Here is a 12,430-nt window from a genome sequence, read left to right on the forward strand (position 1 = left end):
AAGACATATTATTTGATATTTCAACTATACTGAACTAAATGGCTATCTAAAAATTTTTTACAGATAACTATTGGAGGAAAAATGAGCGTGGGAGGCCCAGTTGCCCTCCAATCTTTTTGGTCATTTAAAAAGGGCACTTGAACTTTTAATTTCCCTTCGAATGCACTCTCTCCTAATCTTCTAGGACCATTGTTTTAATACGATCAACCCTGGGAAAAAACGACAAACAAATTAACACGCATTTATCATCTGTCTTCTGGCAAAAATAGCAAAATTCCCCATTTTTCCAAATAGGAGCTTGAAACTTCTACAGTACGGTTCTTTGGGCTGGTAACTTTTGATGGGTAACACTAAACTTGATGAATCTTGTATGCTTAAAATCACCATAATAAGCTGCATGGGTGCCCATAAGCTGAATACAAGGAGGGGGCTTACCTGGTCTAATTGGCACTTTTAATGCTATATAATAGAAATCTCAAACCAAAAATATAAAAATGAGGCAGCATCATTCATCCAGGAGGGGGCTGGCGCCCCCTCCTGCTCCCTTATGGGTGCCCATGATAAGCTGATTCTTTTGATGTATCTAATAATATTAAACTTTTGTTTTTAAGAGTTTAGGTTGCTATTGACCCCAGTCGCTCCTTACTTACAGTTCGTTACCACCAACAATTTGAAAGTTTCTTTAGCACTTTTGAAAAGATTCTTATTCTAATTAAACAGCCCAGTCCTTGTGTTTCAGAGGTAGTTCTTAAAGAATTGGGACACAAAGTCAAACTATTGAATTTTTCTAGAAAATGTTGTTAGCCTTGGAGATCATTTGACACTCCTCAGTGAGAGAATGTCGGAGAATGGTATCTTGCCCCCTAGCTACTGTACCATCTTAGAGAATGTCCCCTACCTTATCTAATTGGCACATAACCCAAAAATAGACTATTATTGAGTTTGTATTTTTGACCTTATTTAAAAGAGGTTTTCAGCTTGAGGATACATTTGTTTTCAAGAAGAAAGTGGTTGCAAAACTCTGGCGGTGTCCAACAATTCTTAAAATTCATATCCGGTAATAGCCTACATGTCATATAATGTAGCCCCGTAAAATTTGTCTTTGGCTTAGTCTTGATTAAGCTGGATACTGTTTCAGTCACAGTAGAGAAAATATACAGTAGCGACTTCTTTTTCCAAACATAAAACATCTTCCACACCGCGCGTAAAGACTCTGAGCCATGTCGTCACAGCCTAGTTCAGTTTCCAAAAGCTCATCGTGATGTGTACTTTGGAATCGTGCGTGCGCGAACGCGGAGTATGAGTCTTGTGTGGTTTTAGATCTGTGTCACATATTTTTCATGGAGAGTATAGCCTTTGTCGCTACTGTATGTTCTCTTTACTGTGGTTTCAGTCGAAAGTTATGATTCTGTGTTGATCATGACATATTCATTGGAAAAATGTTTTTAACGGATATGTCGAAATGTTGAAATAAGTACCTTTACTCATTGTCTGAATGCCCTCGTTCCTCAAGGTTGTTATTTTTATTTTGATACAAGCGAATTCTTTTGTGATCGCTAGATTAGAATTTTTTTCCGATATCAGTTTGATATTATTATTAAAACTGCCTGGATTTTTCTTAATCGTATGGGAAAGGACATTTTCAATATATAGTTATAAGTGTGGGACTTATAAATTAAATTTTCTAATTTTAGATTTGTATGCTTGCATTTGTTCTTTTTTTTTTACCGAACAATAACAACGAAATGGGTTAAATCAATGGATATACTTCTGCATGTTTTCATGCATCTTGCTGTTTTCTCCTTTTTGCTAAGAAAGAAACAAAACAGATATAAAACTAAAATAATATGAACAAAATCGATTATGTTAATGGGAATTCTTTAACGAGTTTTCGCACATATTACTTATTTCTGTCTACTATATTTTTTTTTGTAATTATTATGTTTGTTTTAGTATAAATAATGGCCGATGAAAAGACATTTAATCCAAGTGCAGAATCTTCAGACAATGAATTAAAACAAGATCAAGAAGTATCCGTCGCCAGCACTGTCCCTGATTCTAGTAAAGACGGCGTGGTATGTGAAGATGGCGTGGGGGTGAAAGAAGCTAAAACTATCAGCCTTGTGTCCACGAGCGAATATTTGGTTGAGGAATCATTTCCTGATCAATTGACGGAATTGATTGATGCTAAAAAAGACTTTGAACCTGAAGTAAACGAGGTAAGAAATCAGCATGAGTGGCATGGGAATGTGACTAATTCTGATCTTGAATTTGACCTTGTTACTAACTCCTTGTTATTAGATTCGAATGATTTAACTCCTGAAATTTCTTTCAATGAAATTGCACAAAATATTGCCCGTCCGTCTGTTGAAGCGGCTGAGTTTTCGGCAATATTTCGCGAAAGTTTCGAAACTCTGAGTGATAAACAGCCAGTAGATGAAGAGAAAAAATTATTTCTGATTCCAGAAAGTCGAGAAGATTCTCCAGAGACATCTTTGTTAGATTTAGACGTTTCAATGACGACTGATTATGTTTCAAGAAAAACTAGATCTTCTTGTGGTACATTTCTTGATGATTCAATTCAATATACCATACAGAGTGATAAAATCAATCCAAATGACAGTATTGCTAGATCCCAAATTATAATTGAAGAAAGCCTGACAGGTGAAACGACTATTTTAACTCAGGAGGGAGTTTTTTATCATAAACAATGCTTCAACAGTGGCAGTATTTCAGAGAAAAACGATAAAGGATCGACTAATGTGTTGATTGACAGCAGCAAAGCTGCTCACGATATTGCAAAAACATGCACGACTAGCTCGTTTATTTCAACTGATAACGCTAGCAATGCGAATATAAGTATTTACACGAACGATGACATGCCAAAAGACACCGTGATAAGTATTCCTTCATATGGCTTAGAACAGTCTATAACTTTATCTGAGAATGATGCTGTAAAATGTATTACAGCCTTAAGTTCTTCAGGTAACAATAGTGACTATGCGAATATACTAGGTAGTCGAGAGGATAGCTTACTTTTTTCATCTGACAACACTGACAATGAGAATGTATGTGTTAAAACGGCCAAGGAAGTTTCAAAGGGCACTGCAATCAGTATTCTTACGAATGCTTCAGAAGAGTCTAAAGCTACAACCACGAATGATTCCGAAAAATGTACGACTAGCTCAATTTCTCCATCTGAGTACGCTAACAATGAGGCAGTATATGTTCGCAAGAACGATGAAATACCGAAGGATTCCGTAATTAGTGTTCCCAAGAATTGTTCAGATCATACTAAAACCCCTGAAAATGAATCCATAAAAGGCACGACTAGTTCTAGTTTTTCAGTTGACAACGTTAACAGTGAAATCGTATATGATACCAAAAATGACAAATTTTTTAAAGATGGTCTGATAACGGTTGCTACTGAGAATGTGGAACAGTCTACAGCTTTAGCCGAGAGCAATCCCAGACAGTATTCAACTTGTTCAAATTTCTCGCCTGATATCACTATCAGCAAGAATGTTTGTAGCGAGGATGATAAAGCCAAGGACACTTCAAGAGATGGCTTAATAAATTCCAAAAATGACATGGAACAGTCTTTAATTTCAACCGTGATTAACCCCGGAAATTATTCATCTGACAACGTCAGTGACGAGAAATTATGCTTCGATAAAGATGGTAAGACTGCAAAATACAATTTGACAACTATATCTATCAGTAATACAGTACAGCCAGTAGCTTCAACCAAGACTATCTGTATAGAAGAAAATATGAAAGAAACGAATGGTATGAAAATACAAGCTATAGTTGATCGAAATATCGATAGCATTCATCAAAAGTATTCTATAGCAACTGACGATAAAACTGAAAGCAGTGTTGTAGCTAATGCCACTACTGACTCTGTTAAATTATCCGAAAAAAAGGATTTTATTGTAGGCTGGGGAGCCGTAGGATTTGAAAGTATCGAAGAGGTCAGGAAGCTTGAATCTAGAAATAGCCATGCTGAAATGCAATCTGATAGCAAACAAGTTTTGTCGCAATTCTCCTCCTTAGATATTCATGGTAATTATGGCAATGCTGTCAATACTTTAGAAACTGAAGTGCCGTCCTTCCTAACCTCAGGTACCACTCCTCTTGTAAATGTAAAAAATGAAAAAATTGAAAGTCTTGACAGTGGCCTTGACTCTTTAAGTACTAAAGACAGTTATGTGTCCCCGTTTAAGAAAGTCTCTGATATCGTGCAAAAATTTGAAGTGAAGGAGTCACGGCAACCGACAGAAGAAGCATCGTGGGAGTCAAGACTACAAGTCAAATCTGTCGAATTGAAGAAACACAATGAACAAAGAAAATCGGAATCAGAAGTAAATGAGTCACTAGTGATATCTCATGGTGAAAAGACAGTGCGGGAATCGCGACCCACAACCAGGTCAAATGAATTGGAGAAGAATGATCAGCAAAGCGGATCAGGTGCAAATAAACAACACAAGCCACACAGACGAAGCAAGAGTCTCCCCTCTTCACCGGCGAAAGGGAAGAGACGTTCACAGTCTGTTGTTACTACCACGTGTTTGGATCTAGCTGTTGCCACTTTTGGTGTGGTTTTAAAGAGAACCAGTCGTGTCTTGCCTGACTTGCATGACCATGATGCCAATGTAAGTTGGTTTTTTTTTCCGCTTTTTTAATATGTTGAGCGCCACAGCAATTACAAACTTGAGTTCAGCTGCACAAAAATCTTTTCTTGGGCTTTTTATGAAACCTTAGCAGCTAACACCAATTAATGGTGTTCTAATTCAGGTTCTTGGTGCCGTCCTGGTCACTAAACTTCGCACTAAGATTATCAAAATTCAAAACTGTACTTTAATTGCTCCTAATGACACGTAAACAATAACACAGAAATATTAATTAACTGTGGTTACAATAATTAAGCACCGATAATTATCGAACTTTACAGGCTTTTTAAAATATAAATGAAATAATAACCATTTGTGCAGGTCGCTGACTGTTTACCACGAGGTATGTTTATCTCGCAGTCAATTTTTAGACGTACCTTTGATATATATATTGAAGGGTTAAAACATTTTATTTTGAAAGAATTCATCAGGTTGTTGGCCCTTAATCGATAATCTGAATGAACCGATGATCTAAAGAAAAAGTAAATGTAGTTTTTTAGCGCAATTGTAAGGTATAATAGCCGCAAACCGAGAATTAAATATTTCAGTGCAAAAGTTAGCTGGGTGCTAAGCTTATGCTCCCTGGAAAGTTCCTCCTGTGGAAAGTTCCCCCCCATAGAAAATCCCCCCGGATACCTCATGGAAAATTCCCCCATATGCAAAATTGAGCAGCCATAGAGAAATTATGACAAATAAAAATAACGAGGAAAAGCAGGAATTTTCCTCCCTGGAAAGTTCCTCCCGTGGAAAGTTCCCCCCGAAAAATTCCCCCCCACAGAAAATACCCCCGGATACCTCATGGAAAATTCCCCCATATGCAAAATTGAGCAGCCATAGAGAAATTATGACAAATAAAAATAACGAGGAAAAGCAGGAATTTTGGAATAGTCTGCCAATATTCCAAAACATAAGCAGAACATATTTTGCCTATGTAGAATGTCTGAATGATGTAGATTGTCTTATAGTGTTTATTTTTACATTTTATTTTTTTTAACTGTTTTCCTCGCGTTTTTGGGGGTTGAATGATCATAGAAGGGTAAAATAAAGCCCAAAATTGGGGCTATGGGGTGATGCCAACCCCAAAGACTAACTTATTAGACATTTCCAAGCTTTTGAACAAAACGAATAACTTAAAATTTGACTCGATATCACAGGGGTTAGAGTAGAGCCAGATAGCAGAAAAGGAACAAGGAGGGAGGCTGATTGCCCTCCAGTAGCTTTCGACCTTTGAAAAGGACACAATAACTTTCAACTTTCAGTCGAATGATCCCCTTCCCAAGTTTCTAACATAGATCCTTCTGTTTGAAGTGGGTGGGAAAAAAAAGTTTTCGGCACTTTTCTGGCCGATTTTGGGCTGCATTCTGAGGGGAAGCGATATTTTTTATATTTTCTTCTGCATTGGGGTCCGTCCGCCCGAAATTTCACACAAGTTTCGGGCCAATCGGAAATATTTAGCGCTTTTTTTAGCCTCCTTTGTTAAAGGAAGACCCAATTTTTCCTCTTATTAATTATGTTAAATTATTTAAAAGTATGTCTTTGAATATTTTTTTGTACATTAGTCTCCTTGGCGCATGTACTTAGGCTGTAAGTTTCAAATCGATCAGGAAAAAAAGTTTTTATAGCTGATTTTTGGGCCCCTAAGCACTTCTCCTCCCCACAGAAAAGTATTGATAATCTTTTTGACGAAGAAAATCATCCCTGAAAAGATGCTCTTATTTTTCCACTATTAAAAAAGTTGTGTAAAGAATTGACTGTGCGCATTATTCACGTCCCTTATCCCAGGGCTCTAGGTGTTATGTCATCCTTCGATACACATTTATTGATATTTTCAATTATTCTGAACAAAATTGGTACCTTAAAATGTTGATTAGATGTCCAAAGTGAATGCAAAAGGACCAGATATAAAAAAAAGTTTCTAGGACATGGGCTGGTAGCTCTCTCATCACTTTAACTTTTAAAAAAGGTACTGGAACTCTCAATTTCCGAACAAAAGAGAATCCTCCGTAATTTCGACGACCATGGAGGATAGAGGGTATCGACTCCCTCCTACGAGGAATAAATTCTGCTCGTTTTAGGGTTTAATGTTGCTCTCTTATCAGAGGCAACGCTATAGCGTTGCCTATGGTAAAGGCCATACGGCTCCAATGTTTTATTATTATTATTTCCCCCCTCCCAGAGGCGTGCTTGATTGGAAATTGAAAGTTCTAGTTCACTTTTTAAGAGTCAAAAGTGATTGGTAAATTGGGCTCATTTGATTCGAAATTGAAAGTTATAGTTCACTTTCTAGAGTCAAAAGTGATTGGAGGCCAGCTAGCCCCCCTCCTCCCTTGCCCTTTTCTCTCCGAATGCATCAGATAAAAGTTTTGAGATAGCCATTTTGTTCAAAACAGTTCAAGGGTCAGATAACAAAATTTACTGTTTCGACACAACCCCCCCGCCCAAGGGTAGGCATTGTAAGTTATGCCCTGGGGGTATATATGGTTCTTATAGAAGGGATACTCGTATAAACTTCAGAGAGGGCTCATTTCTGTGGAAAGTGAAAGTTCTAGTTCACTTTTTAAGTGTCAAAAGGGATCAGAGAGCAACTAGCCCCCCTCTTCCACGCCCTTTTCCCCCAAATTCATCAGATAAAATTTTGAGACAGCCATTTCGTCAAAAATAGTTCAAAGGTTAGATAACAAAAAATCCGGTGTCTCCACCCCCTCCCCCAGGGCCCGGGGGCAGGCGTTGTAATTTATGCCCTGGGGGCAAATATGGTTCTTATAGAAGGGATGCGTGTATAAACTTTAGAGAGGGCTCATTTGATGGGAAATAAAAAGATCTAGTCCACTTTTTCTGAGTCAAAAGAGATCGGAGGGCAACTAGCTCCTCCTCCCTCCACGCCTTTTCCCCCAAACCCATCCGATATATGCTTACTTCAATACTTGGATTTAGTGATTTACTTGGCAACTTCGATTTACGGTGCACGGGCTGTAAGTTATGCAAGTTGCTTATTGTTACTTTGATACCTTCTTTACTTTGATGCTTTCCTTACTTTGTTATTTTTCTACTTTGATGCTAGTTTTTGATGCTTTGATGAACTTTTGATGTTAAAAAAAAGTTTGATTTTAAGATAAGGAATTTTTAAAAACTTGAAACCTTTTACAATAAATAACGAACAAAAATTAATAATAATAAAAAATTCTGAAAAAGAAGTTTTCAAAGAAAAGTGAAGGCCATTATAAACTGAAGATCAGCAGATACAAATTACTCTTAAAATTAAAACCCAAAACGACCCGAAATTATTATTAAAGAATAAGCAAAACCCAATCGAACAGAAACTAAATAAACAATTATAGCAAAAAAACATACAGCAATTAATAATATAAATGAATAAATAACTCTTAAAGCGAGTAATGCTTAAATTGAATATGCAAATCAAGCTTAAAACGAAAAAAAAATATTTTGCTTTTGAATTATATATGAAACCCAAGACGAACAGAAATTGAATAAACAATCAATGTAAAAAAACATACAATTGATACTAATAAAAATGAATAAATAAATCTTAAAACGAGTGAAACTTCAGTTGAATATGCAAATCAAGCTTGAAACGAACAAAAATCACTGCAAATAAGAGCTTGAGTATCGCCTTCTTCTCTCAATGTAAAAGTCTAAAACCTACTGCGTCATTGAAAACAAATTATATTACAAAAATTTTCTTTTGTACTTAATATTGAACATAAACATTAAAATTGCAGTAAAATTTTGAACTGATGAACTTTCAGCAATTAATATCATTATACATCAAATATTCAGTTTAATTTATTAGTTCTTTCTAAGAGTGTTCAAGAAGAATGTAGTTTCACTACAAACAAGAGTTTGTATACTGCCCCCTTCCTTAATTGTAAAAACCTGTAGCCTACTGCGTCATTGGCACTTCACTGAAAACTTATTATATTACAAATATTTCCTTTTCCAGTTCTTACAGCATTGAAAATGAAAATAAAATTACAGTGAAACAAAATGGGGAACTGATGGATCTTTCAACAAGTTACATCATTATATATCAAATATTCAATTTGATTTTGCTTATACTTTAAAACACTGTTCAAGACACATATAGTTTACAGCAAAGCGCCAATGACGCAGTAGGTTTTAGACTTTTACAATGAGAGAAGGAGGCGATACCCACACTCTTGTTTGGAGTGATTTTTGTTTGTTTTAAGCTTGATTTGCATATTCAATTTAAGTTTCACTCGTTTTAAGATTTATTTATTCATTTATATTAGTATCTATTGTATGTTTGTTTGCATTGATTGTTTGTTTAATTTCTGTTGGTTTTGGGCTTCATTTATACTTCAATAGCAAAATATTTGTTTTCGTTTTAAGCTTGATTTGCGAATTGAATTTAAGCATTACTCGCGTTAAGATTTATTTATTCAATTATATTATTACTTATTGTACTTTTTTTGCTATGATTGTTTATTTAAATTCTGTTCGTTTAGGGTTTCATTTATTCTTTAATAGTAATTTCTGGTCGTTTTGAGTTTGAATTTTAACAGGTATTTTTATCTATTGTTCTTAATTTTAAAATGGCTTTTACTTTTCTTTGAAAAAACATCTTTTTCAGAAAGTTTTTTTAAAATTAATTTCATAATAAAGGCCCGATAATCAAGAGAAGGAAGATATCAATGGCTTACTGCTGCCCTGACGTCAGCCAAGAAACCCCTTTTTTCACTTGTATGATGATTATGAGCAAACAAATGAATATGAGAACCAGTGCTACTACGTCCGGGGAAACCGACGATGCTACCGCGTTCGGGGAAACCGACGATGCTACCGTGTCTGGGGCAGCCGACGATACGCCGACCGCAAATCGCGTGAATACCTCAACTTTGACAACTCTACCCTTGGAGGCCATTTTATCTCCTAAATTGTCTTTATCAATGGTACCCTCAACATCAGAACACTTGCAAAACAAGGAAAAAAGGAACTCCTCCTGAGAGAGATAAACCGTTACAATTGGGACGTAGTCGGCCTATCCGAAACCCACTTCCCATTCACCGGTGAAGAAAACCTTGGTGACGCTACTCTTGTCCTGTCAGGACACCCTGATGGGAAACACCGACAGGGAGTTGGTTTTCTACTCTCCAGTAAGGCTAGGAGATCACTAATCGTGGCAACACCCATGTCTGAACGTCTGATCATGATTCGCCTGAAAGACTCTCTAGCGAATCTCACAATCATCCAAGCATACGCACACGACTCTAGCAGAGATGATGGAGAATCTTAAAATTTCTATATTTAACTTCAGTGTCTAGTGGACTCCGTGCCAAAAACAGATATAGCGTTTGTCGTAGGGGACTTCAACGCCATTGTTGGTGACGACCCATCTGACAACGAGGACGTGATGGGTCGATTTGGCCATGGCCAGCTGAACAAAAGAAATGAGTACCTAATGGAATTTTGCCGAGCTAGTGATCTTGTTATCACTAATACATTCTTCAAACACAGAGCCCGACGTAAAAAAAACCTGGACCTCACCAGATGGAAGGACTTAGAATCTAATAGATTATATCCTCGTATCTAGACGCTGGAAATCTTCCACTACAAACACGGTCACTTTGGCTGGCGGCGACTTCGATAGCGACCACTCGCTTGTTATGACTTCATTTAAACTACGTCTAAAAGCGGCCATGAAAGTCCCCGAAAAGCCCCTCAGATTCAGAGTAGACCTCTTAAAAGACCAAACTATCCGACAAGAATACACCGCTGTTCTTTCCGAAAGAAATTCTGAACTCGTCTCTACATCCCCACTAACTCTTTCAAAGGATGACATCGATAATCTTGTGAAGAGTAGCTCGCAGGTTTAATGCGATCTCGCCCGTTGACCCTGGGAGTCCAAAAGGCGGACCAAAATCCCTGAATCACGGATGAGATAATTTCACTATGCGAAGAAAAACGCCACCACACCAACAAACTAGATAGAGGAAGTCGGGATATGTACAAACGATTGAAGCGTGTGGTAGAGAAAGCCACTCGCCGTGCTCACCGCTCCTATATAAGGGAACAATGTGAGCAACGCGAAATGGCATTCAAGAAAGGTGACACTCACTTTATGTACAGGTGAGTGCAGGAACTAACCAAAAACAGGGACTGAAAGCATGTACCCTCCTCCATGAAGATGGTAACCAGATCCAAACTACAGACGGGTTCCGAACCAGATGAAAAGAACACTTTGAAAGCAATTAAACTCAACGATCCTCCGAGACCCAGCGGTGCTTAACAACCTCTCCGTAATTGCCGCAGACCCAAGCCCACCCCCACTTCGTTTTGAGATAGAATCGGCTATCGAAGGTTTAGGAACAAACAAAGCTGCAGGCCCAGATGGAATCCAACTGGAGTTACTAAAAGTAAATTTCGATCCCCTTGTTTACCTATACCTAAAAATTGCTACTGCTGCTTTGGGAAGAAGGTCACTTCCCCTCCTCATGGTGTGAAGCCACAATAGTTCCACTCCATAAGAAAGGCTCGAAAGCAATCTGTGATAATTACCGGCCTATAAGCCTTACGAGCCACGCCGCTAAAATACTCACTAGAGTAATGCTGGAGCGTATAAGAGCTATAGCTTCAAATGTTACTCCAGAATATCAGGCCAGTTTCCACCCAAACAGGTCAACAATTGATCAGATATTTACGGTCCGTCAGACTATGGAAAAATATCTTGAACTTGGACGTAGTATTTTCCACCTTTTCGTTGACTTTAAGCAGGCTTTCGACCTCTTATGGAGAGAAGGTCTGTGGCACATTCTTCTTCACCTTGTTATTTAAAAAAAACTTAGTATCATTGATCAGAGATATGTACTCAAATTCCAGAAGTCGCTTCATGACGGGAGAGGGCCTTTCCGGTATTTTGAAACATCGACTGGTGTGCTGCAGGTTTGCTTGCTTTCGCCAGAACTGTTTAACCTGTTCATTACCGCTGTCCTATCACTCTTTGGCAACTCGTCAGGTGTCCTCGTCGGGGGAATATTGATTGATAAATTAGCTAATGCGGACGACATAGACCAAATAAATGAGAACCTTGGCAATCTTCAGTCCCAGGCCGACAACATCCAATCAACCACCAGCCGGTTTGGAATGACCATCAGTTCCTCAAAGACGAAAGCTATGCTCTTTTCACGAAAGCCAGAAAACAAAGAAAGCTTAAGCCTCCAGCTCGATGGTGAGAACATAGAATGGGTCGAAGATTTCACCTATCTTTGTAGCCTTACAACGGCCGATAACAACCACTCGAAAGATATTAAGAAGCGCCTGGCGCTTGCCAAATCTAGCTTTAAAGCCTTGATGCCGATCTGGAAGAATAAGAATTTGTCGACGCTGCTAAAAACAAGACTCTTCAACACACTGATTATCCCCATTGCCTTTTACACTTGAGAATCATGGACCCTCAAAACAGATGACCAACGTCGCCTAGCTGCATTCGAAACAGTAACTTCGCCGCATTGCAGGCATTACGTACTTGGACAGGGTCTCTAATATTAGGCTGTTTGAAAACCTCAAGATCAAACACACCATACTTGACAAAATAAAACTGCAACAACTTAAGTGGCTAGGCCACATCCATCGTATGGGAAATTTCCATCTTACGAAAATAGTCTTTCATGGTCGCGTGCGTGGTTCTCGCCCCCAGAGGTTGGCCCCCGAAAAGATGGAAAGACAACTTCTCTACACTCAACCTGCCTCAACTTCTACGCCTGTCTGAAAATAGATGC

General features: G+C 38.0%; 1 protein-coding gene across 31 annotated transcripts in view; it reads left to right on the plus strand.

Moving 5' to 3' along the window:
* The window catches only part of LOC148956633 (uncharacterized), a 204,917-nt gene that overhangs the window by 47,228 nt on the left and 145,259 nt on the right, over positions 1–12,430 (plus strand). For 30 of the 31 annotated variants that reach the window (XM_089086197.1, XM_089086341.1, XM_089086274.1 and 27 more), the window contains one exon: positions 1,954–4,655. In XM_089086197.1, coding sequence (XP_088942323.1) covers positions 1,962–4,655 — 2,694 coding nt within the window. In that variant the 5' untranslated portion in view covers positions 1,954–1,961. The remainder of the gene's footprint in view (positions 1–1,953; positions 4,656–12,430) is intronic. The other variant, XM_089086346.1, reaches the window with a different exon arrangement.

This window comes from Artemia sp. Qi Xiang Cuo, chromosome 1 (genome assembly GCF_049724085.1).
Source record: "Artemia sp. Qi Xiang Cuo chromosome 1, ASM4972408v1, whole genome shotgun sequence".
NCBI lineage: Eukaryota > Metazoa > Arthropoda > Branchiopoda > Anostraca > Artemiidae > Artemia > Artemia sp. Qi Xiang Cuo.